The sequence below is a fragment of the Mobula birostris genome, chromosome 2 (genome assembly GCF_030028105.1).
Source record: "Mobula birostris isolate sMobBir1 chromosome 2, sMobBir1.hap1, whole genome shotgun sequence".
Lineage (NCBI taxonomy): Eukaryota > Metazoa > Chordata > Chondrichthyes > Myliobatiformes > Myliobatidae > Mobula > Mobula birostris.
The window spans coordinates 118,646,046-118,674,036 of record NC_092371.1 but is presented as its reverse complement, the minus strand read 5'-3'; the positions used below and the strand labels follow the sequence as shown (position 1 = coordinate 118,674,036).

At 42.2% G+C, this 27,991-nt stretch overlaps 1 protein-coding gene across 2 annotated transcripts in view; it reads right to left on the bottom strand.

Annotated features, from left to right (window-relative positions):
- Window positions 1-27,991, bottom strand: part of acoxl (acyl-CoA oxidase-like) — a 396,539-nt gene that overhangs the window by 158,382 nt on the left and 210,166 nt on the right. For both annotated transcript variants that reach the window (XM_072246892.1, XM_072246899.1), the window contains exon 12: window positions 21,257-21,410. In XM_072246892.1, coding sequence (XP_072102993.1) covers window positions 21,257-21,410 — 154 coding nt within the window. The remainder of the gene's footprint in view (window positions 1-21,256; window positions 21,411-27,991) is intronic.

Below are 27,991 nucleotides of genomic sequence, written 5' to 3'. Positions count from 1 at the left end.
AAATTCAGCAGGTTCAGCAAAAGATTGATAATCGGAGCCAAGCTTTCGACATAAGATTGGGAAACCAAATCTTTGGATTTGATTGATAAGGGTCCTGCAAGATTATACATTTCAAAAAAAAAGGTCGTCTCTCCAGCTGGCAATTAAACTTCAAGCATCGTAATGATGCACACAGCTCCATTCCACCTCCCCAGGCCACCTTTATCAGACTGCTCCTTGCAGCAGTTAGCTGGCCACCAACAAAAGGATATTCATTTGATTTTGCTGACTGTCATTTTATTAATCTCAGTGTGCAGCAAAGATCTGAAAAACGAGGTAATGAGACCTTTGGAGCAGATCAGAACTTATCAGCAGAACATTTGGAAACAAAAACAATGTTCCCTTCTTCCCTCCCACAACCACCCCTCCCCCTCCCCCCACCACTTTTAGAAAGAAAGAACAACTGCACTTCGGTGTCGGCAGTCTTAAATCTGGTCCAACTGACTTGGATTATGCAAAACCCTATTTAGTGGTGGCACATTTCATTTCTGTGTGCCCCCCCCCCCCAATTTCAATTTGTTTTCAGTTTCAACTTTACATCAGCACACATTAGCATAGTGCTGGCATTGATTTTGTGTTATCAACAGACTTTCACTTTTGCAATCATACATTTGAACCAGATCTGGATTTTAACTTGTGGGTTTTTGCAAACATTTATGACATTGCTTTTTGTTTAGTAGGTGCCAAAGTGAATGAGTTCACACTTCCCCAAATTGTTCCCACATTATTATCTAGCCGTTCAGTCTTACCCAGTGCCTTTGCAGATTCCTTTCACCTTCGTCACTTTGCCGCCAGCTTGTCATAGCCAGCCAAAATACGTATTTGTCCTTGTTTTGTTTAAAACCACTAAAACTGAATAACAATGTAGAATGACTAAGTACCATCACATGATAAGGGAACTAGTACTGAGCTTCCCCTCCAGAATACTATTGAACACCAAAATTTATGTAAGTTCTCCTATATATATCTGCAGCATTTTTCAAGCTAGTGCTCATAATAATGAAATATTTAATTAATGATTGGATAAGGTGCATATTCCATTAGTTTAAATATGGGAGGTGTTAGGGTGTATATGCAATAAACTACTGTAAGTGTATGTAGAGCAATACACCAATATTTCTGACTTATAGACAGTTCCCAAGCGGAGTCCATATAAGACAATAAAATATCGGTGCAGAAGTAGACCATTTGGCCCCATCAGGTCTGCTCTTCCATTTCATCATGGCTGATCCAATTTTCCTCTCAGCCTCAGTCTCCAGCCATCTCCCCGTACCCCTTCATGCCCTGACTAATCAAGAATCTATCAACCTCTGCCTTAAATATACATAAAGACTTGGGCTACGTCCACACCACGCTGGATAATTTTGAAAACGCCGGTTTTGAGTAAAAACGACAGGCGTACACACTAAGCGTTTTTCAAAATATCTCTGTCCACACTAACACGGATATCTGGGCGAATCTCTACTGGGCACGCGCAGGACACACAGAAAACAAGCGAAGAGGAAACGGTATACTTAGTGCGCATTTGTCCAGTTACAGAGTAGAAAAGGAATTGCTCTTGGCTCTCGCGCAGGAGGACTTAAAACTTAAAAAAACAAATACTGGAGCGTATGGAGGCAACTGACAGGGAGTTCACAGACAGTATGACCCGGCTGACGACGAACATTGAAAAACTGACTCTGTTGCATTAATAAAGCACCTTGTTAAATGTATAAAACATGTCTGCATCAGTGTTATCTTGTATTTCCATACAATGTTACATTAGGCTGTTACACATCTATTGTCAGAGAAGTACTTGCATAAATAGGTAAACCACCTTCATACAAGCAAGGACAGAAAACAGGGCAAAGTGAGTATACTTATTTATTCAGTAAGCTATGGGTCAAAGTATTTGGTGAGTACATTTCTATCTCTTCTGGCTTCAGTCTCGTTGCCGTCTGTTCTGAAATTGTTAGGTTCTGCAAAGCGCAGAATCAAATTTCGCTGTGATGATTGTACGCGCTAGTATCAATTGTTTGGCGACAGTAAAGTAATAATAATAATAATAAGAAGAAGAAGAAGAAGAAGAAAACAATGAAATGCCGCACTGTCGCTATCTGTTCTGGCACGTCATGACAGCGGTTTTAAAAAGTTCCGGTTACCCCGTACACACTGCAACGGATATTAGGTGTTTTCAGATTTATTCACTCTGGAGACCGTTTCTGAAAATCTCCGTTTTCAGGGGATGAAAACGCCACTTTAGTGTGGACAGAAGGTCAAAACGGAGAGAAAAAGCTTCGTTTTCAAATTTATCCAGCGTAGTGTGGACGTAGCCTTAGCCTCCACAGCTGCCTGTGGCACAGATTCACCACCCTCTGGCTAAAGAAATTCCTCCTCATTTCTGTTCTAAAAGGATGCCCCTCTATTCTGAGGCTGTGTCTTCTGGTCTGAGACTCTCCCACCATAGGAAAGATCCTCTCCACATCCACTCTATCAAGACCTTTCACCATTCAATAGGTTTCAATTAGGTCACCCCTCATTCTTCTGGATTCCAGTGAGTATTGGCCAACAGCCATCAAATGCTTTTCATATGACAAGCTTTTCAATCTCAGAATCAATTTCGTGAACCTTTGAACTCTCTCCAAGGTCAGCACACCCTTTCTTAGATAAGGGACCCAAAATTAACCGTGGGCCTGCATGTATTTGGCAAACCAACGGGGCTGATAAATTTGTTCGCCTGGATGTATTGCATCTAGGATCTAAAAGAAGTGGCCACTGTCGAAGCAGGTTTATAATCCTCCAAAAATTCTTAGGTGTTGGAGAAATGCCAGAGGGTTGGAAAATGGCAAAGCGGCACCCCTATTCAAAAATGGAGGAAATCATAATGGAGTTATTTATCAGCTGAATAGCCTGACATCTACTGCTGGAAAAATGCTAGAATTTATTAAAGATTATTATCAGCACATTCAGAAAATCATTATCTAATCAGGCTTCATGAAGGGGAAGTCTGATTTGATAAACATTCCAGTTTTACTTTAGGAAGTTTTGGCCAGTGTGGAGAGAAGGACCCAATAGATGTATTGTAACTGGACTTCCAGAAAGTTTGGACAAGGCACCTCATGCAAGATTAAATCACAACAACTCATAGCAACATCTAGGCATGGATAGAGGACTGGTTACTGGGCAGAAAACAACAGGAGGGAATAAGGTGACTACATTGAACATAAAAGAGTCAGCACAGGAACAGGCCCTTTTGCCCACAATGTTGTGCTGGACCAATTAAATGGCAATCAAATGGCCAACTAGACTAATTTCTTATAGAACACAGAACATAAACCTCTTTACAGTACATATCAAAGACCTGGAGGAAGGAAGCAAATGTATGTTAGTCAAACTAGTGGAGGAGGAAGTTTGAGAGGAGAGTACAGATTGCAGTGAGACATTGACAGAATAGGTGAGTGATTAAAAGGTTGGAAAATGAAGTATAATGTGGAAAATGAAGTATAACGTAGAAAATGAAGTATAACACGGAAAATTTGAAGTCGCTCATTCTTACGAAAGAACAGAAGAATACTATTTAAGTGGAGAAAACAGCAGAAAGCTGCAATACAAAGGGATTCAGAGAGTCTTTCTGCATCAAACACTGAAAGCTAGCATACAAGTGGGTATTAGAGAAGGTTAGTGGGATCATCACACACCAAGTGCTGGAAGAACTCAGCAGGCCAGGCAGATTCTATGGACCTGACTGAAATGTCGACTGTTTACTCTTTTCCATAGACGCTGCCTGGCCTGCTGAGTTCCTCCAGTACTTTGTTTGAGTTGCTTGGATTTCCAGCATCTGCAGATTTTCTCTTGTTTATGAAGGTTAAGGGAATGTTGCATCGTATTTCAAGGGAGGAGGTTGGACTATAAAAATCCGTAAGTCTTACGCTAACTTCACAAGTCACTCATGGGACCATTTACGATAGGGGTTAATGGCAGGGGTCCATGGCATACTAAAGGCTGGGAACCCCTTATCTAACACTACAGACATCTAGAATACAGTGAAGAATTTTGGTCCCAAGTATGAGAAAGATTAAACAGGTTTAGGCAGAGTTTAGAAGAATGAGAGGTGATTGACATATGAATTATATGAGATCTTTAGGGTAGCTGTCGAGAAGTTTTCACTTGTACTAGTTAAGAGTACTAGCAATGAGGAGACATTGTTTCAAGACAAGTGAATAATCATTTAAAACCAAGGTTTGCAGACATTTCTTCTTACAGAGGATAAACCTCTGGCACTCTCTGCCCAAGAGAGGTGGGAAGGTAGATCATAAGAATTATTTTCAGTGGAGGAAGATAATTTATTGAATGATCAGATTATTGAGAACTTTGAGAATCTTGCACAGAGGAAGAGTTGGGGCCTGGGAAAGCTCACCCAAGATAATGGTGGGCCAGGCTTGCTCCCAGTTTCTTGTGTTCTTGAAGAGATGTGAGGAAGAATTTACGGGGTTAATTCTGCTGGAAGCAACTTCATTGTGTCGGATATCATTCACAAGGTCAAAGCTAGTGGCCAATAGGATTTTATTGTTCCTCCATTCAGATCCAATACGAATAGTGCAAGTGGGGAGGTATTTAAAACTCAACCACTGAACCCACATTGGTGGGTCTGAATTCACACACAAGATTTCATCGCCCCCAGTACACCAATGAAACACTTCTTTTTGTGATTAGCAATACTGAGATGAAACCATAGACATTGAAACTGCGGTTATTTACGTTCAATGCCGGTACTTGGATGACACAGGCCAGGTTTTATTTCCAAGCTGTAATCAGTACGTGGTACTGGAGGTGAAAGAAATGTATGTGGTTGTGGGGGCAGGGTGGATTGTGGAAAATTAGTACAGAGTATTGATTATCAGTGATGTCAAACCTGTAGCATCCAGTTCATCTGTAGTGCATTCTAATGCAAATGTGATTATTTCCGAATGAGTAAAACCATTTTTACAAATTATCTTAGCGTACATTACCATCAACCACCTCCCACCCTTAACCTACACACACACACGCACGCACACAAATTGATGAATAAGACCCATGTAATTGCAAGGTTTCCCCAATGAAGCGTTGGTCTTTGAGGTCACCTTTAGTTCATACTTTATTAATTTGATCTGCCAAGTGACTCAGTTGAATTCAGACCATGGGTGTAAAGCAATAGATACAAACAATAAATGGAAACTTAATCAGAACCCACATCTCTGCAGCCTCCTCCATTCTGTTTGGCAGATGCAGGACAAGGGGCTTTCATGAGGATGTGATAGCTTAAGAGAAATCAAGATACTGTCAGGTAGAGACAATTCTCTAAAAGTAAACGAGTCTTCGAGTTTTTGAGGATGTTACCAACAGTAAATGAAGGAAAAAAAGTGGATGCAGTAGCTCTACATTTTTAGATGTTTGGTAAGGTGTGACTTTAACAGTTGTAATACAAACAGCGGGCTCATGAAACTGCTGGTAAGTTCTCATTGGGAATGATTTATCTACAAAAAAACCCAGGTAGGAATCAACCAGTCATTTACTGGATGGCAGTTTATTACCAGTGGGTTGCCAAGAGGTTCAGTTGTAGACTCTCAATTATTCACAATACGGTGGATTCCTGGTTAATTGGAACACATCGGGACCAGTGTATTTTGCCCCAATTAAGCAAAGTTTCATGGATATAGTTAAAAGGGTATAAAAAAGACAAACTACCATTTAACTGAATAACAAATTACCCATTTAAATAAAATATAGAACAAATTGGAACACTATCAAAACTACTATAATACTGTGTATTAGTTCCTAATAGCTATCGACAGAGAAAGTCAAGCAACACACATCAAAGTTGCTAGTGAATGCAGCAGGCCAGGCAGCATCTCTAGGAAGAGATAGTCGACGTTTCGGTCTGAGACCCTTCGTCAGGACCTGACGAAGGGTCTCAGCCCGAAACGTCGACTGTATCTCTTCCTAGAGATGCTGCCTGGCCTGCTGCATTCACCAGCAACTTTGATGTGTGTTGCTTAAATTTCCAGCATCTGCAGATTTCCTTGTGTTTGCGTGACAGAGAAAGTCACTTAGAGTACATGTTCTTGAGATTGACTTTAAATGAACAAAATCAGTGTAGACATCTCATATAGATAATGAATTGCCTTCATACAATGCTATTGGCAATTGCATCCTCCGAGTCTTCATTTTTATTGTAACATTCAAAATAACTGTCAATACTTTCAAATTCTTCATAGTTCTTAACTTGTTGAAGCAGAGAAATAGTTCCATTTTTGCTACCAACCATTTCTGACATCTCCAAACCTGAATGCATGAAACTGCAGTGAGCAAAACAGTTCTGAATCATCTTATTGCTCATTTCTCACCAACTATCAGGGACAAAAATTACTTATTTTAAATAAAAACATGACCATATTCAACTGATGCTATCTAAAAGCTGTTCACTCTGAGCATGGTGTAGCATTTAACGGTAATGCAAGCACACATATCTGATGCTAGTTAGAAGCTGCTCAACAGCAGTCTCCTGCTCCAGCCCAATTAAATGGCATAGTGTCCCAAATAAACAAAGGGAATCCTGGCTATTTCCATGATTAGTTTTAGTTCAAGAGGTGTCCTAACTAAGTGTCTACCTTGATTAACTGATTGTCCAATTAACCAGAATTCATTGTATAAGTTACTAATTTAGGGCTCGTAAAGTCTTTGAATGCAAAGACAAATGTAAAATATTATGTCTCCTCTGCCATTTCCCTGTTCAACACAACGATTTCCCCATCCTAACTCTCTGGTGGACCAGTATTTGATTCTCTCTCTTGGTTTTCATGTACTTAACAAACCATTTGTTCTCTCTTCTTGTATTTTACCCTCACAATTTATCTTCTCTCTCTCTCTCTCTCTCTCTCTCTCTCTCTCTCTCTCTCTCGTTCGCTCTCATTTTGAACATATTCCAGTCTGAGTCAGTAAACTTGCTTTTACTCTGCAGGCACATATGGCCAAAGACTGGAATAGATCAGCATTGTCCATGGTGAATTAGCTTTATTACACAAATCAAGTAATGCTTATAGTAAATGAGCGGATTAATGGCATTGTTACATAAGTGGCAGGAAACAAATTTTAATTTGAAGTTTTCGCTAATATCAAGAATTACGGACAGAAGCCACAAGTCATTGCTTTTATCTTCGCAGTATGAAATGAACTAAAAAAAAGTTCAATTGATTCTACCTAGCAATAATATATAAGCTGAACCAATACCTTCCTTTCAAACATAAAATTTGTCCCAAGGGCAAATGTAAGCACACTGAGTTTATACTCTACACTGTGCTTGGAAGAATGAGAGGAGATCCTGTTGTAAAGTAAAATTATTATGGTGTTTGTTGGAGTAATGATGTTTCTCCTGGCTGGGGTACTGGAAGTTGACAAAACTTTAGAATACTCTACTCATGCTGGCTGTGGTGGCTAAGCTAAGATATAAGACATAAGAGAAAAATTAGGTCATTCAGCCCTTCTAGTCTGCTCTGCCATTCCATCGTGGCTGATTTATATTCCCTCTCAACCCATTCTCCTACCTTCTCCCCATAACCTTTGATGTCCTCATCAAGAATCGATCAACCTCAGCTTTAAACACACCCAGATAACCTGGCCCTCCATAGTAGTCTGTGGCAACGAATTCCACAGATTAACCACCCTCTGGCTGAAGAAAGAAATTCCTCCTCGTCTCTGTTCTAAAGTGGCACACTTCTGTTATGAGACTGTGCCCTCTGGTTCTAGACTCCTCCCCAATAGGAAATATCATCTCCACAACCACTCTATCTAGGTTTTTCTGTATTTGGTAGGTTTCCATGAGATCTCCCTCATTCTTCAAAACTCCAGCAAGTATAGGCCCAGGGACATCAATTGCTCCTCAGATATCAACCCTTTCATTCCCAGGACCACTCTCATCAACCTCCTCTGGTCCCTCTCCAATGCCAGCACATCCTTTTGTAGATATGGGGTCCAAAATTGCTCACTATACTCCAAATGTGGTCTGACCAATGCCTTATAAAGCCTTAGCAGCTAACATCGGATTTACCTTCCTTACTACTGGCTCAATCTGCAAGTTAGCTTTTAGGGAATCCTGCAATAATACTTCTAAGTCACTTTATACCTCTGAATTCATTCCCCATTTAGAAAATAGACTATGCCTTTATTCCTTCTACCAAAGTGCAAGGCCATACACTTCCCTACACAATATTCCATCTGTCATTTCTTTGCCCATTCTCCTAATCCGTCCATGTCCTTCTGCAAACTCAAATTCCTCGATGTTACCTGATCTTTCACCCACCTTCGTATCATCTGCAAACTTGGCCACAAATCCATCAATTCTGTCATCCAGATTATTAACATATACCGTGGAAAGAAGTAGTTCCAGTACTGATCCCTACAGAATACCACTAGTCACTAGCAGCCAACTTTTATTTGTACTCTTTGCCTCCTGCCAGTCAGCCAATCTTCTATCCATGCTGGTATCTTTCCACGGGTTCTAGTCTTGTTTATCATGCTCATATGCGGCACCTTCTCAAATGCCTTCTGAAAATCCAATTAAACAACATCCTGACTCTCCTTCACCTACCCGGCCTGTTAACCTGTTAAATATGCTCATTGCCACGGCAGATAGGTTTTCAGATATTAGGAGAATCAGTGGACATGGGGTTAGTGCAGGAAATTAAACCGAGGTTAAAGGTCAGCCATGATCTTACTGGTTGATAAGAGCAAGCATGTTTATTGCTCCCCACTAGTTTCTCTTTTCCCCTGGTCCCAGGTTATGAAGCTCAAGTTATGAACACTCCTACCTATGAATCAGTACCCAAAATACTATTTAATTCAAAAGTCCGACAGACATGCTCATACACTTGTTCCCATAAATGGTAGGACTGATTTCATTGCAATACTGTGGAGGTGTGGTTACCTTAGTGAGCGAGTTTTATGCACTTTCCAACTTGGGGACAAAATTGATTTACGGATGTCTGTAAAATCAGAACACATTCATTGCCTGGGGATTTAGGAGACAACTCCCTTTTCTCCCCCGAGGCTCATACAGAATATGCAGAAAAATCCCCAGGCTGTCGCAATGATGGACACGGCAACTGGCTGCAGCTTCGCCATCTCCCTCTCCTCCTGATTCCACTGAGCCTACCACAGGCTGAAACAGCCATCTCCCCTGCTTGATGTGGTTCAGACTGAAAACTGATCAAGCCGTGTTATCAGCCTTCCGCTGTGCAGTGAAGGGCACCGCACAGTGCCACAACACTAATCTCTGTCTCTTTGACTTTGTTGCTGTGTGATCATCGAGTCCACACATTTCAGCAGAAGGTGAACAGGAATTAAGGTGAAAGCTTAGCCTGCAGAAACATCCAAGACAATCACAGTCCATTTGCTCTGTCCCTCACCGATAATGAGCTTTGTCAAAAGTGACAACCAAGCCATCCCTTGGGCTGATCTTGAAGGAGTCTACATACAATGCTCTGAATTCAAGCATTTTTACTGACTAGCAAGGAAAAGTGGACAATGTCTTATTCCAAATTCTTTGCTAAAGTTACCGTACAGAGGTTACATTCCCACTGTACAGGGAACTGTGTTGAAATTCACGTTACAATACCATTTTTCTTTTAAATGTTTTCTGTTCTCTCCAAGTGACAAAGGTAGAGTTACAGTGCAGTATTATGTAATAAACTTGCGCTTTTTGGAATACTTTTAGCCTCCTTGTTGAAATTGTTTCAAAAGATGCTAACTAGTTTCAAATACTTAATTCATACGCACATGATTCACGTTTGTCTTGGCACTAAGGACCTGCAGCAAATGTCCTCGTGTGGTTCGATGGGCAGCCCTTTCGCCTCTGAGTGAGAACATTGTGGGTTCATCTACCACTCTTGAAAGTTTAGCACAAAAATTTATACTTTGTAACTTCTGATGTGTTTAACTCATACAGTAGTGGCAGGATGCCACACTCTCAACTGGATGAGTTGTGGGACTGAGGAAACATCTGCACTATTATGAAGGGCAGCAGAGTTACTCCTACCCCATTTAATAATTATCTTTCACTCAGCACCTCATCTTAAGGATTTCTACAGAAATATAAAATCACCCTTCACATGCAGCTGAAGTCAATTCCCCTGCAACAGCATGGGTAGGCACCACGACAGGGTAGTGGTTGGGGCAGCACTATTGTAGCTTGGGGTGTGGCAGTTCAGAGTTCACTCCCAATGACCTCTGGAAGGGGTCTCCGTACATACTCCCCGTGGAAAGTTGAGCATTCCTCGGGCCCTTCAGTCACCTCACACAATCCAAGGACCTACCGGGTCAGTTAATTGGGCATTGTGAATTGCACTGCTATTACGTTAAGGTTAAATCAGAGTTGATCTTGCTGGGGCAGCTTGACCAGAAGGACCTATTCCACACTGTATCTCTAAATAAAACAGCCTAATCACCCCACCTGAATATGAATCCAGAACTTCCAAATACTCCACACCAGACACCATGCAAATGACGCTGCATTTGTGAATCTTCGTATCCTCCACCACTGACTCCAGTTCAGTAAATGTACTCAGGGCGATCACACAGGGATGGGGATCCACTGCATGTCAATGGCTTAAAATCAAACACTCTTCCTTGCTCCTTGAGAAGTATAAATTGATCTTCAAGAGTGCCAACTACTACCTCATTCTGGAAAATCCTTTCCTTGCACTCCTGCCACTCATCCTCCACTGACCTTCCTTTCCCCTCCAGCTAAACCCCACCTTAACTCCTGCAGTGCACAGCTCAGCTTGCAAACCTGCAAATAAGTTCTTTCTTACTTTGGTGCAGCTAGACACAAACTTACAGCTCAGCCACCACCCTCCCCCCACCCCCACCCCCCCAGATGTGGGAACTTGCAGCAAGAGGATTCCTGCCTTGAAACTTCAGTAGTGAAAATAGTGACTTTCCAGAGGCTTTTAGATTAACATATACTGTAACACTAAACTGGGCATGACAACCCACCTCAGAGTACTGAAATGTTACGATTATCCAGTTATGTTATATGGCTCAGAATGTTGGACAATATCTAGTAACATGAAGAAACCAATTGTAGCAGCAGAGATGTGGTTTTTGAGGAGGATGCAAAGAATATCATGGATGAAACAAATATCTAACAAGGATGTCATGAACAGAGCAAACACAAAAAGGGAAATAATGTATGAGATCATGAAAAGGCAACATAACTTCATTGGACATGTGATTAGGAAAGAGGACTTAGAATGCATGGTAATTATGGGAAATATTGAAGGGAAGAAAGCAAGAGGAAGACAAAGACAAATGATGATAGAGACAGCAGCCAGAGAACTGGAAATGAATACTAATGAATTGATCCACTCGACCCGAAACAGGAGTGTCTGGGCCATGACAGTCAAAGCTCAAACTGGGCATGGCACCTGATGATGATGATGATACTGTAACAGGAAATGGAAGGATATAGATCTGGCGCAGAGAGAAGACATTAGTTTGCTTGGCATCATGCTTTCACGCTGTATCTCAATCAATCAATAAGGAAAAGAAAGAAAGGCGCCTTTCTAGGCACCAGTACATCTATAGTTGTAAAATACTGACCCCTCTGATACACTGTGCTACATTGCAACAGTTCAGTTACCCTTTTGAGAAATCTGAACGGCCCCCACCACCTGAAATAAAACGGTTAGCTTCACAAAGCACGAGAACTACCGAGATAAAGGACAGAAACAGTAACAGTGCCATTGCAGATTGTTACATTGTTGCTACATTGTTTCTGGAAGGAGTGTCAGTGGCACATGTTGCACTGTGATGACCCCTGATAGTAAGTATTTTTCTCATTGCATTGCCAATCCTTAGGAAATCTGGCCAAAGCTTCACACTGCGTGAAGTCGCAGCTCTAATTCAAGCGAGAAAATGGCAGAAATAAAATAAACACAGGAGGTTAACATCATAAATAATTAAATCTTGGCATGGAAATAGGCTACTAAGGCTACACAGTCCTTATCAGCTCTATGCATGATCAATCCAACTAATCCCATTTCCCACAGCCCCAAAACTCTTTTCCCTGTTACGATTTCATAACGTACCAGCAGCAAGAGATGACAAATTGAGTCGGGTTTTAATATTAAAACCACTATATTTATTTACATCGACTCAAAAAAATAGAAAATTAAATAAACTTTCTTAAACAGAAGTTAACAGTGCTATGTACCTATGGCTCCCTTACAGTAAAACTTAGAACCTGTTCTTAACAAATCTTACTCAAACACAGTCGTTACAGTGGCAGTTCAGAGAGTCCCAGTAATTCATGAAATAGATGAGAGGAGAGACTTGTGGATTCACAATTCAGCGACAAGGTGATCACGACAAATTCCAAAGATTCCATGGCTAGTGAATGAAGAAACGGTTACCGAAGATCCCGGCCGAGGAATACTGTTCTGAAGACCACGAAGAGCAATTTCACAAAGTAACTGTCATGAAATCCACACCCATGGATCATACGAAGGACAGACACGTCTCCACAATGCACAGTGTACCGCTGATTAACCCAATCCTTTGGGTATGGGTAGGCATTAGACTTTACCCTTCTCGAATGTGAGCTGTTCCCAGATAGCTTGAAGTCTGCACTCTCTCTCTCTTTCCTTCGACTCCTTGCCAGCACTATGCCCAGATTTCTTTTATACCGTCAGCATATGTCATAAGGTAACGCTCACAGAAACGAAACTGTGGACTCCCAGTAAAACGAAACTGGGGACACATGATGCCCACAGTAAATGAAACTGTGGACTCCCAGTAAAACGAAACTGGGGACAGGTGACGCCCACAGTAAACAAAATTACGGACTCCCAGGAAAACAAAACTGTGGAAACGTAACACCTCCCCCCAAGAAGAGAAAATTTAGATCTGTAAGGGCAAAATTTCAACTACAATCTACAATATATGAAACAATACATATACGGTTATCATACAGCACACTACAAACTAATAGAACATATTGCAGGAGCATATACAAACATTGAATTCCTCTCCAATATTAAAGTTACATTGCAAGTTTAACAACTGGAAAGACAATCAGCAATCACATTATCTTTGCCTTCAATATGAGTTATCATGAGATCATACTCTTGCAAAATCAAACTCCAATTCAGCAACCTTCTATTTCTGCTATTCAGCCAAGGAAATATACACATCAAAATGCTGCAAAGCCAAGATAAGTGATAATAATTCCTTCCCTCTGGTGGAATAATTTCTTTGACGAAACTGTGGACACGTAACATCCCTTTCAAGTATTTTCCAGTTCCCTTTTGATAGTCACAATTGCAAATGACACATTTGTTGTTTTGCAACATATTGCAAAATTATAAAATGACTATAACTTATACAAATTAAAAGAATGAGTGTCCAGGTAGCATTTACAGGATCACGGACCACTTCAAAAGCTGATGGTGGAGGGGAAGCAACTGTTTCTGAATCTCTGAATTGTTGAGTGTGGGACTGGACATATTTTTTCCCAACAAAATAGAAGTTAATCACAATAAAAACACAATTTGCAAGAATAAACAGTTCCATTCCTTTCCATTCTTTACGTGCAAGGTCAGAGCTTTCCACACAGTTCTTGCACTGCTGATACTCAGAAGGCACTTTGGGGTTTTCTATTAAATACTACAGTAAGTGAGGAGCTTCCTCTCAATAATACTCCAGTTGTGGCCACACTGGTGTTTTATACAGGTTCATCATGACTTCTTTCTGGTATTATACGTCCAGGATCTCTGTTCCCTTACTCAGTCTGCCATGAATGAATTATTCGCATTTTTTTAGGGACTTAAAACATCACAGTAGATCACCAAGACATTGTCATTTTGAAAAACAGACACACAGGAAGTAAAGCTAAAGACTAATGAAACACAGCGGGGAAGAAAAAGCAAGTTCTGAGACTTAAACTGTTCTCCAGACTGCAACAATCTCTCGACAGAATTATCGAAGTATTTATCTATTTCAGTCTTTAAAGATTCACTGTACATTTATTATCAATGTACGTATGCAGTATACAACCAGCAATTCGTCCTCGTGCAAGCAGTCATGGAACAATGAAACACCATTTGAAAAAAAAAACAAACACCCAATGCACGAAAAAAAAGAACAAGTTGTGCAAACGGCAAAAAACAAGCGAATAACACATAGAATATTAAACGTCAAACCACAGAGTCCTTGAAACAGTCTAGGAATGTTCACTCTTGTTCAGTTCAAGTTATCACTGTAGGGCGCAGAGCCAGTCTGGAGTCTTCATCATCACAAAGCTAATCTACAATCAATTCAGTTTACTCCAATATATCAAGAAATTGTAGAATCCACTGGATACAGCAAAAGGCAAAAGACTGAAGAACATTGCTGCTGCAGTCCTGAAGAATTGCTTTCTCAGCCATGGAACCTGATTTCAGCCAAACTTCTATCAAACAGCTTCAACACTGACTGCAGTCCAACAACATGAACAACGGTCCAGGTAGGTCCTGCCCACGAAAGGCAGAACGTGACCAGAACAAGACAGGACATCATGTTACAGCTTTGCCGGTGAGGGCACACATGGGAGTACTGTGTAGAATTCTGGATTATAGGAAGCACGGATTGCATTGGAGTGAGGAAGAGATTCACCAGGACATTGCCTGGTTCGGAGGAGCTTTGTTATAAGGGGCACTGGATTGGCTGGGTTGATTTTTCCTGGAGTGAAGAAGACTGGAAGTTTGTCTGAGAAAATTATGAGAGGTATAGATAGGGTAGCTAGTAAGAGTCTTCATCCTATGGTTCGTTTGTTCTTTATGTGCCGTGTTGTATGATGTAGGTGATCCTGATCTTTCCAGGACCATGACTGTTCTTGGCAAAGCTTTCTACTGAAGTGGTTTGCTGTTGTCTTCTTCTGAGCAGTGTCTTTACAAGATGGGTGACCCCAGCCATTATCAATACTCTTCAAAGATTGTCTGCTTGGCATCAGTGGTTGCATAATCAGGACTTGTGACGTGCACCAGCGACTCATCCAACCGTCCTCCACCTGCTCCCTTGGCTTCACATAACTATGAAGGGGCGGGGGGCCTAACTTGCCAAAGGGTGACCTGGGCTAATGGAGGGAAGGAGCACCTTACACCTCCTTTGGTAGAAGTGTATCTTCACCCTTCCACCCTTATCCTAAGGTAGCTGATCAAAAACAAGAGGGAAGAGGTTTAAGTCAAGAGGGAGGAGACCTGAAGGGAAAATTTTTCATACAAGTGATTGATATCTGGAACTTGCTACTACAGGTGGTGGTGGAGACATAATCAATACGTTTAAGAGGCACCCGAATAGAAAAGGCATGTTAGGATACAGGCCTAACGTACTGCAGACAGGCAAAACAATTAGCATGGACATGGTGGGCCAAAGGAGCATATAGCATTTCAGTGCTATATAACTCTATGTCTCAACAAACATTAACAAATCCATTTACCATCATTATCATGCTGTTCCTATTTATTCCATCTAAGCTCCTCAGTTTAATACACAATTTAATCTCTCCTGTTACAAAGAAAAAAAGCTTCAAGCGTGACAACATTCTCAGGTGGCTCTTCGGCACCTTCTCTTGTGCTATAACATCCTTCCTGAGGTGTGCCAGCCAGAACAATGCCACAATGGGGACCTAATGTCTTATGTAGTTTTAGTATGAATTCAAACAAATCCTTTGCAGTCACAGTCCAACCGGATCATTCAAATTACTCTCTGGTAATGCTTTCATCTGACATTTTTATTTCAAATCAAATCAAAATTAAAGTACATTTATTATTAAAGCACGTATAAAGTAAACAACCTTGAGATTTGTTTGCCTACAGACAGCCACCGAACAAGAAACTCAAAGAACCCGATTAACAAAAAAAGAAAGACCACAACCACTGCATAGAGAATGAAGAAAAACACACAGGCACATCATGCAAAAAAAAACAGATGGAAACATTAGCATTTGGAACCAGATTGAATCCTTAGATCTGGAGTAGGCCCAAGACCCCATCTTGGGTTCATCATTTCAGTGGGGCAAGAACACCACAAAACTTGCAGAGACGAGGAACCAGCCCGACCCTTTCCCTCCACACACGGGCTTTCCAGTCTATCTGGGCCGGCGTTTAAATTGCCCCAGCACCGGGTAGTGCCTCGCTCTGGGACGGGGGCCCTGGCGCAGCGACACAGCCCAAAGCCATTCTCGATCTCACCAAATCAGCTCCGCGCTTGGAGCGATCCAACCAGGCACCCGTAAAAAATTTCACAGGCCTTAATATAAAACAGAACATGCCGTTTTCTCAGCATACTATTTACTCCCTCACCAAGTTGTCCAAACAAGCTCCTACTGGATTTGCCTCATTGCTTTATCAGGTAATTTTGTTGGTTTATGAACATTTACTTTTTATTAAAGACTGTGTGACTCACTACTGTGTACCTAGGTTATCTGCACACCCACCTCTACATCGATTTTTAAGTAGAATATTTGCAGATGAGTAGATGCTTTGTGAAAAAATATTGCTGGGAACATGGTGATAAAAGGGGTTCCTCCCTTTTATTCCACCCCCTACACAGCCACATCATGGAAACATGGCCCTCTCTTCGAGCTGCAACTGAACTGAATCCTACTCCTAATGTAAATCCCAAATCTCTGGCCCTTGTTCCACAAGCTGGGAATTTTGCCATTACTCATAAAACCATTCAGCTATTTTTGTTACAGTTCTTTGCCAGAAGAAAAGACTCCTGAGCAGTCAACTCCCCACTCAGCTGCTTATTGTGCACCTAGCGTCTGCTGCAGTCCTTTGGCATCAAGCCTGGACCAGATACTAGTATGGCAGTCTAGTTGGGGCCTTTATCCTGACCCCTTCCATATAGCCCTGCAAACTGTCCATCCAATTCTCTTTGGAGGGATCTCAGCATTTCCATTTACACCACATTAAACACAGAGACTGCACAACAAACTTATTTATTCATAGTCCCCTGTAATTTTTGCCCTAAACTTTAAATCTGAGCTCCTTGGCCCCACTCAAAAAGTCCTGGATCCTTTCCCAAAATTTCATGTTATGAATACATGGACATCAAGACATCTGCAATCAGCTGTATCCACAAGCTTTAAGTGTTATGTCTCTATTCTGCTGCTCACTTAATTCTACATTGGTGTAACTGACCTGCCAGGTCCTCTGGAATCTCAGCTCTAGCTGCAGTCTAATTCTGGGTCAGGATATCATACTCTGGGTCTGAAATATACTTCATCACAGCTCCTGGAGCTCAATGTGACCTCCAACAAAACTCTATTTTATCTGTCCCTGGAGGTTTCTGGATCTTGAATCTCACTGAGATGTTTCCAACAAAACATGTTCCAATGCTTCAAACTGCTTCTAAACATTACTCACCATGGTATTTTGTCTCTGAAGTTCAACAATGCATAGATGTTCGATGTCACTTCTTCTGTATCTCTTAAAAGGACTCCTCACTTTCCCTCCTCTTACCTCCCCTCTAATACCCATTACTACCAAATACAGGAAGAATGTGGATGCTATAGAGAGTGCAGAGGAGATTTACAGGGATGTTGCCTGGATTGGGGAGCATGACTTATGAGAATAGGTTGAGTGAACTCGGCCTTTTCTCCTTGGAGCAACAGAGGATGAGAGGTGACCTGATAGAGGTGTATAGGATGATGAGTTATTGATCGTGTGGATAGTCAGGGACTTTTTCCTAGGGCTGAAATGGCTAACATGAGTGGACATAGTTTTAAGGTGTTTAGAAGTAGGTACGAGGGGCATGTCAGAGGTAAGTTTTTCACACAGAGAGTGATGGGTGCGTGGAATGCACTGCCAGTGAAGGTGGTAGAGGCAGATACAATAAGGTCTTTTAAGAGACTCAGATAGGTACATGGAGTTTAGAAAGGTAGAGGGCTATGTGGTAGGGAAATTCCAGGCAGCTTCTAGAGTAGGTTACATAGACGGCACGACTTTGTGGGCTGAAGGATCTGTAATGTACTGTAGATTTCTATGTGCTACCATGATCTTTAACAGCTAATGTATTCTATATAACCAAGCCTATGTAATCAGATTTCCTCACAACACATTCTCATGTTTTCCTATCGCACACCTTGTCCTGTACTTCCATCCCTTTTTCTTCTTCATCCCCTCCCCTGTTGTTGACAACTTACAATCACTCCTTCTGTTGCAATCTGCCCTCTCAAACCCCTTGTCCGACTCCTCAGCTCTGATGGTCTGTGGACAAAGCCTGCAGATCAACCTTCACTGCCGCCTCCCCCTTGACCAGGGGTTCCCAGCCTTTTTTATGCCATGGATCCCTACCATTAACCGAGGGGGTCCTTGGAACCCCGGTTGGGAACCCCTGATCTAGACTCTCCAGATCATTTGCGAACAAGGCTCTTACTCATAGAGGATCATTACACCGACAGGGTCTTAACAGGGCAACGAAAAGCCTCTCCACCTGACTTCACATTCCCCCACTTGCCCAAACGAGAGGGCTGCAGTTTTGAAATGACACTTGCAACTTGATACTTCTTGCAACATCTCTTGTTCCTCTCACCTATTTAAAATTTTTGTACTCTGCTATTTGCCCATGTCAATAGAGGTGTTGTCAGCAAGATATCTCCACAGCTTCCCACCCCACTTTGCACTCCACAATATATATATTAATGATTTAGATGAGGGAATTAAAAGTAACATTAGTAAATTTGCTGATGTCACAAAGCTGGGTGGCAGTGTGAAATGTGAGGAGGATGTTATGAGAATGCAGGGTGACTTGGACAGGCTGGGTGAGTGGGCGGATGCATGGCAGATGCAGTTTAACGTGGATAAATGTGAGGTTATCCACTTTGGTGGTAAGAACCGGAAGGCAGATTATTATCTAAATGGAGTCAAGTTAGGAAAAGGGGAATACAACGAGATCTAGGTGTTCTTGTACATCAGTCACTGAAAGCAAGCATGCAAGTACAGCAGGCAGTGAAGAAAGCTAATGGCATGCTGGTCTCCAAAATGTTCATTCAAACATACTGACTTCATATAAGTTGGGGCATTCATAAACTTGGGGAAGACCTGTAGTTCATTCATTATACAGCTTGCATTATAATCCTCGCTATAGAATCCAATTTTCGGGCCGGCTGGTGGCGCAATGACATTGGCGCCGGACCTGGGAGCGGAGGTTCCCGGGTTCGAAACCAGTCGGGTCCGCTCCCAAGTATGCTTTCCATCCGTGCTGGGTGGAGTGTCGAGATCGCAACTTAACCTTGTAAAATAAAGGGAAAAATACTGCAAAAATATCTGTGTGAGGAGTGGCGCACCACACAGTCTCTTTCTCGCTCCGCGCCTTGTAAAAGCCATGAAAAAGACATGAAAAAGACATCATCTTGGAAGCACGCACGCACACGCAGAGACTCGCATGCACACACGCAGGCAAACGGCAAAAAAAAAATCCTATTTTCACTGTCAGCAGCACACCAGCTGAGTGTTGCCTGTTGAAGTTAGGGATTACTGCATATGGTTCAAAGATTCATGCCTTTACCAGAGAACTGATCTCTATCTCTTGAGCACATTGTTCCTTTTTGGGGATCTTTTCAGTAAACCTTCACAATGGGACAAAACCTGCTGAGAAAGGCTGGCAGTTCTTGCATTCCTATGCCAGCATTTAACCTTTGTGAACATAAGACAATAAGATATAGAAGCAGAATTAGGCCATTTGGCCCATCAAGTCTGCTCCACTAGTTCATCATGGCTGATCCATTTCCTTCTCAGCTCCAATCTCCTGCTTTCCCCCCAGTACCCTTGCATGCCCTGACCAATCACGGATCTAACAGCCTCTGCCTTAAATGTACACAGCTGCCGGTGGCAACGAATTCCACAGATTCACCAGTCTCTGGCTAAAGAGAAGTACATCAGGAAGTACAGGAATCCCACTTGAGTGCAAAAATCCCAGACACACTGGCAAGGCTCAGGATTCAAGGGCAAAGTATGACCCTGAAGTCACACCACAGAACCTGCCTGTTGAATTAAAGTCCAGAATAATGATTATTATAGGTATTTTTTTTTACTTAATTTAATTCTTTAAACTAATTGAGCTTGTTTTAACATTTTGTGTTCTTAGTGTTTTTAGTATTTAATTTTTTAAAAATAAGATTTAGTTTTTCTGTTTATTTGATCTTTAAGACTTATGAATGCTTCTGAACATCAGTGACATTAGAAACATTCCCAGTTCTCGACACTTTGACAGCTGGCAAAGCCTTGGAGATTGCTTCATCAGCTTTAAGCTTCTATCATCTTTTTCCATGGGTGGGATCCTTTCTGCTGCATGCAAGTGTCAGTGCATTGGCACACTAGGGCCAATCCGCTGAGGCTTGATATTTAAGAGCACGTTGGCAGGTTTACTTAGGCAGGTCAGCAAGGCACATGCCCATAGCTTTTCCATTTATCAGCGGGCATATGGCTCCTGGCAGTCAGCTCTGTTTCAGAGGCCTCGGGATACCAGAGAGGATACCAGCTTTGTTCCTTCAGCATCATGGAATCTTTCACATTGGCCAAAGATAATGAATAGGGCCTTAGTTTAAATATAATATACTCAACAATGGATCTCTTTCAACATACAGTAAAGCCTAGAAATTGTGCTCAAATCTTTGGACTATTGGCATGAAGTACATCAAATAAACTAGTGGTGAAAAGTACTTTGAAAATCAAAATAAGACTGCAAATGCTGGAAATCTGAAATAAAAACAGAAGACGCTGGGAAATTCAGGCATATTTAGTTCAGCTCAATCTAGCGCTGTTTCGTCCGTTATCTGCAGGCCACAGAGTTGGTCTGCCCAGATCAAATATCACACAGAATAGCAACACAAAAAGGAGCGAGCAGAAACCAGAAACACATCATAACATGAACTACGGAGTCCAATCCATAAACCATATCGACTGAACCTTGCCCAAGACCCAGGACTCCAGCACCATCGTCTGGTGGGAGTACAGGAAGGGAGGAAGATGAAGGGAGAGGGGGAGGGGGAGGGGAGAAGACGGAGGGAGAGGGGGAAGGAGAACCCGTGCACCTGCAGGCACCTTCTTCCGGGAGCAGACGCTGTCTGACCTGCTGATTGAAATGTTCTTTCTGCAGGTCAGGTTTCAAGAGCTGACCTTCTTTCGTTAATATGCTTTGGAAGAGAATAGATACTTACCATACCACCAGTGCACTCACGACAATCCTGCAAACAAGCTAGATTTTCCCAGGTGCTGTAAGCTTTCAGGCCTGCCACCAATGCCTGCAATGAGCGGTTATTGATCAGGTTCCGGCCTTGGTACATATCTTCATCCAGTATCTCTCCTGCATACCTGTGAGGGGGCAAAACAGAATAAATCTGATTCCGCACATAATACAGGTTGAAACTCTAATTCAGCACCCTTGGGGCCTAACCAGTGCTAGACCACAAAAATCCTAACCATGTTCCTCTGAGCGGGAGATCTGTTCCTTTCTAAAGTACACAGCACTCCACAGGTCATCTGAGGGTTCAATTTCTGAAAACCATTTGTAACTCAAAAGTTCATTAAATTGGAAACGCTGTTAGCTGAGACGGCAAAAGGTGCACTGCTAGGTTAATCCGGTACAGACTAGAAAAGATATTAGATAATTTTTAATTTGCAAGAGATTGCAGGTGCTGGAATCTAAAGCAACAAACCATCTGCTGGAGGAACTCAGCAGGTAGAGTAGCATCCGCGGGAGGAAAGAATTTGTCAACATTTTAGGATCCTGCATCAGGACTAAAACTGGTTAAATTTGAATTTAATTGATTTTAGTATGACGTTTTAAAAAGGCACCTTTACAAGAATGAAGAGTATACTGACCAATAGTAAACTAGGCATGACAACTCGTCTCAGAGTACTGAAATTTTACATTTATCCAGTTATCTTATATGGCTTAGAATGTTGGAGAATATCCGGTAACATGAAGAAACAAATTGTAGCAGCAGAGATGTGGTTTTTGAGGAGGATGCAAAGAATATCATGGACGAAATGAATATCTAACAAGGATGTCATGAACAGAGCAAACATAAGAAAAGAAATAACGTATGAGATCATGAAAAGGCAACGTAACTTCATTGGACTTTCAAATCTCTTACTAGCGCTTCCTTCAGTTGGTCCTGACGAAGGGTCTCGGCCCAAAATGTCGACTGTACCTCTTCCTAGAGATGCTGCCTGGCCTGCTGCGTTCACCAGCAACTTTGATGTGTGTTGCGTAACTTCATTGGACAAGTGATTAGGAAAGAGGAGTTAGAATGCACGGTAATTATGGGAAAGATTGAAGGGAAGAAAGCAAGAGGAAGACAAAGACAAATGATGACGGAGACAGCAGCCAGAGAACTGGAAATGAATACCAATGAATTGATCCACTTGACCCAAAACAGGAGTGTGTGGGTCATGGCAGTCAAAGCTCAAACTGGGCATGGTACCTGATGACGATGACATGTTTTGGATGGTGCGATGCAGATATGTCTATACCAAAAGAGGTGTAAAGCGCTCCTTCCTTCCGCCATTGGGCAAGGTGTAGTGCCTGCTTAGCCCCCCAATCAGAGTCATGTGAAGCCACAGGAGCAGGTGATGGATGGTCGTATGAGCAACTGATGCATATCACAAGTCCCGGTTATGCGACCACTGACGCCAGGCAGACCATCTCTGAAGAGTGTTGATAATGGCTGGGATCACCTGCCTTGTAAAGGCACTGCCCAGAAGAAGGCAATGGCAAACCATTTCTGTAGAAAAATTTGCCAAGAACAATCATAGTCATGATTGCCCACGTCATCAACATGGTACATAACAAACAAACAATTACATTTACATATTTAGTGACTTACAGAAATTTTACGCCTTCGCACTATTTTCACAATGTTTACGAGCTCTCAGTCAGTGATAATAAAAATTAATGAGATCTTGGTTAGAATTAGTTAATTAATATTGATCTGTACTATTGAACCAAGACATGATGGACCACACACTGCCAGACTAGAGAGCTTCAAATTGTAATGTGCAACATATTGCATCCTCTGTCAAAAGCGTGATTCACTGGAATCTTCTGCTCATAAATTATAAACATTCATAACATCATCTCCAAACCTTTTAAGGCTAGTGAAAATGGAAATTTTAAATGGCCTTTTTTCCTGCTCATAAATACACATGCTAGATGCAGGGAATTTGAGAGAAGCTATGCCCATTTGCCGATTAATTGAAGAATGCATGAATTTCAAGAGGTGAGTGAAACCTTCACATGGAATGCAAGGAAGAAGTTTTTATGATGCAGACGGCAGGCCAGATGGCCTACTTTACTGCTGGAGGAATCCCATAATTATAGGGCAGGAGTTCTGGATTGACCGGATAACTGGGAAAAGCAAAGTAAGGTTTGGAAATGAAAAAACATATGATGATGGTGTAAAGATAAGGGCATTGATAGTATTAGTGAACAAAATTAAAACAGCATGAACGTTCGAGAAAAAGGGTTCCCCAGCCTGAAATCTATGAACCCCTCGGTTAATGGTATGGGTCCATGGCATAAAATAGGTCGGGAGCCCCTGCTCTAGATAAATATCCAATCTAGTAGCAACTCATTTTACGGCCTTTGAACAGAAAATTCTACAAAAGCTAGTGGATCCAGTCCAGTACATCACCGGTAAAGCCCTCCCAACCACTGAGCACATCGCAGGAAAGCAGCATCTATCATCAGAGATCCTCACCACCCAGGCCACTCTATCTTCTCGCAGCTGCCATCAGGTAGAAGGTACAAGTGCCTCAGGTCTCACACCACCAGGTTCAAGAGCAGTTACTACCCCTCAGCCATCAGGCTCTTGAACAAAAAGAGGATAACCACACTCATCTAGTGAGATGTTCTCACATCCAATGATCTCACTTTAGGGACTTTATCTTGTTATTTCAAGCTCTCGTTATTTATTGCTATTTATTTCTTGGGTGTTCTATGCTCCTGCTCTTCTGTTGATCCTTTTTACAGTTACTATTCTATAGAATTTGTTGAGTATGCCTGCAGGAAAAAGTACCTCAGTATAGTGCTCTGATAATAAATTTTACTCTGAACTTTGAAAACATGTCTGTTCAGTTTTCAGTGCAATTGAACCAGAGAAATGACTGATTAATTTACAACCATAGGAATATTAGTGCTTTAAATGTATACATTGAAAGGATTTAGGCGTCGCTGACAATGCCAGCAGTTTATTTTCTACCCCTGATTGCTCTGAACTGAAGCAGCAGTTAAAAATCAACCACATTGGAAGGTCAGGATTCATATAGGAGTCAGACTGGATAAGGATAACAGACTTGCTTCTCCAAAGGAATCCGATAATTCCGTACCTTCATGGTTTCCATGACACCCACAAGCTTCAATTCCAGATTTGCCTAATTACTTACACTCAGCAGCCACTTTACTAAGCACCTCCTGTACCTAATAAAGTGGCCATTGAGTGTATGTTCCTGGTCTTCTGCTGCTGTAGCCAATCCACTTCAAGGTTCGACGTGCTGTGCATTCAGAGATGCTCTCTGTGCACCACTGTTGTAATACCAGTGATTATTTGAGTTATTTTCGCCTTCCTGTCATCTTGAACCAATCTGGCCAACCTCTTCTGAACTTTCTCATTAACAAGGCATTTATGCCCACCTGCTTCCATGGCTTCACGTGATCCTGATCTGGTGGGGGTGGGGGTGGGGATGGTAGGGGTGGTGAGGGAGGCTAACCAGGAGCAACACCTTGCCTAAGAGTAACCCGCAAGCTAGCTGAGGGAAGGAACACCTTACACCTTCTTTGGTAGTGACTCATCTCCACCCCGCCACCCAAGACCTGCTTACGTGTGCCTCAAACCGGCTATGTAGTGAGTCACGACTTAGGACATAATAAAGACTAGATCTGATTCAGAAAACATAGAACAGTACAGCACAGGAACAAGCCCTTTGGCCCAACAATGTCCATGCCGAACATAATGCCAAATTAAACTAATGCTTTCTGCCTGCACATGGTCTGCATCTCTTCATTCTCTGAATATTCATTTGCCTATACTAAGACTTCTTGAATGCCACTATCATACTACTTCCCCTATCACCCATGGTAGCTTATTCTAGGCACCCATCACTCTCTGTTAAGAAAAAAAATCCTGCCCCACTATCTCCTTTAAATTTTCCCACTCTCACTTCAAATGCATTTCTAGTACTTGACACTTCTTACCCGAGAAAAATATTCTGTCTGTGCACTCTATATCTCTCTCAATTTCATAAACTTCTATCAAGTCTCTGCCCAGCCTCTGTCTCTCACATAAATCTTCACGAAAGTGACTCCAGGACTGAATGGCTCATCATACGAAGAGCATTTGATGGCTCTGGGTCTGAATTCACTAGAATTCAGAAGAATGAGGGGTGACCTATTGAAACCTCGAGAATGATGAAAGGTCTGGATAGAGTGGGTGTGGAGAGGATGTTTCCTGTGGTGGGAGAGCCTAGGACCAGAGGACACAGCCTCAGAATAGAGGAACATCCTTTAAGAATGAAGATGAGGAGGAATTTTTTTTTTAGCCAGAGAGTTGGTGAATCTGTGGCAGAGGCAGCTGTGGAGGCCATGTCATTATGTGCAATATACTTAAGGCAGAGGCCGATAGATTTACAAAGGGATATGGGGAGAAGGGAGGAGACCTGGGCTGAGAAGAAAAATGGATCAGCCATGATGAAATGGGGGAGCAGACTTGACGGGCCAAATGGCCTAATGCTGCTCCTATATCTTATAGTCTTACGTTCTGCCTCTCAAGAGAGAAAAAACATCCTTTTGTTTTTGAACCTCTCCTTATAGTTAGTACCCTCCAATCCAGGTGGCATCCTTGGAAATCTCCTCTGAATGCTCTCCAAAACCTCTGCATCCTTCCTGTAATGGGGAAGCCAGAACTGCATGCAATACTCCAAGTGCACCCTACCGAAGTTTAATACACCTGCAACGTGGCTTCCTGACCCATATTTTCTATGCCACGAGTAATGAAAGCAAAAATGCCATATGCCAGCTTTAGCACCCTGAAAACTTGTGCTTCCACCCACAGGATGGTATGGACACCCCTGTCCATCTTTACTATTAAGGGTCCTGCCACTAACTATATACTTCCCCCTCACTGTGACTAGACAACGGTTTTACTGCAAATCCAAAACTCATGTCTATATTTCTCCAGTTGCTGCTTGACCCAACCAATTAATACCAGCATTGGAAGAACGAGAAGTTCACTGAGCAATCGATTAGAACCACACATAACAAGTTACAATTCAGTGAGGTCCAGTCAGTTCAGGCTGGGAATAAGATGGGGAGATTTTTGAGAATTTCCAGTTGATAAAACGTTTAAAAATATGAGAAAATTAAGGAACTACAGAGATGAAACAGAAATGCAGAAGCTTTATCTACAGTTACAGTAAAGCAGCTGATTCATCTTAAAATTGTTGAATTTTTCAAAGGGCGGTTCAAAGGCTTCCATCTGGAGAATGTGGTACATTGTTTATTTCTTATAAATAAGGGCTTAATTAGATTTTTTCCCCCCAGGGAGACAAATATAAAATAGAAACAGAAAATGTTGGGTACATTCAGTGTCTCAGGAAGCATTCATGGAGAGAAAGAAACAGAGCTGATGTTTCAGATCTGTTTCAGCAGTACGGGAGAAGTTTAAAGTTCAGAGAAAGGGGCTGGGACAGAGAGAACATAAGGGTAGAATTGTGGCAGGGCAGACACCAGGAAAGATTGAACTGTATGTAGGTTCAATCGCCAGCATCTGCAATCCAGAAGTAACACAAAACTTGGCGTAACTTCACACAATTTTAAGATGTAGAAATGGTTTTACACCTCAAAAGTGTGTTAAACCACCCATCACTGGTGGGCTGATGTATGTTTTGTGCACGACACAAGGTGCACTGCTAAATCCACAGAAAGGCCTCTTCTCTGCTGAACTCCACCACTTTGGAGCTGGCAGAGATTGCTGATTGTAGAGGCAGGATTGACAGAGGCTAGTGGGGTTGTGGGGGAGAAGTGAGGGTGCTGGAGGGGTAGGAAGGAGGAGGGAAAATTCACCAGTCTGGGGGATTGGAGCAGAAGCAGAACCTGGAGATTAGGGTTAAGCTAACACAAGGGACGGTGCATAGGGTGGTGGTGTAAAATCCGAGAGCCCTGCAATAAAGGGGGAAGTGGGAGAAAAGGGGGAGCTGGTTGGCGTTGAGATATGTGTAAAATAACTGTTGAGAGGTACCAGCCTATCAAATCCATCAACCACCCATTTACACTAATCCTACAACAACCCCATTTTTAATTTCCCTACACAAGCTCATCAGCTCCCCCCAGATTCCACTAAGCTCAGCTACACACCGGGAGGAATTACCCTACCACCTGCAAGTCTTCGGGACTTGGAAGAAAACCAGGAAATCTGGGGAAACCCACGCAGTAACAACAAGAAGGTGAAACTCTTCACACCCTCGACACCTGAGGCTAGGACCGAACCCTGGTTACTAGTACCGAGCTACCATTATGTAAAATCTTAAGAGGAGGCAGAGCAGCAAATGGAATTGCCCGACACTCGGCCAGGGAGACCACTCCCTGCTCACTTGGGCAGAAGTAGAGATCAGTGCAGTAAGCTGCTTCAGGATTGGTGAATCAAACTCAAGCAAGTTACGGTTAAATTCTGTTCCATATTGCTGTTTGGGCCATGTCTGTTCTCCATTGATAATTGATTTTTATTGAGACACAGCATGGAATAGGCTCTTCTGGCCCTTGGTGCCACACTGCTCAGCAATCCCTTGGTTTAGTCCAAGCCTAATCACAGGGCAATTTACAATGACCAATTAACCTACCGACCGGTGCGTCTTTGGACTGTGGGAGGAAACCGGAGCACCCGGAGGAAACCCGGGAG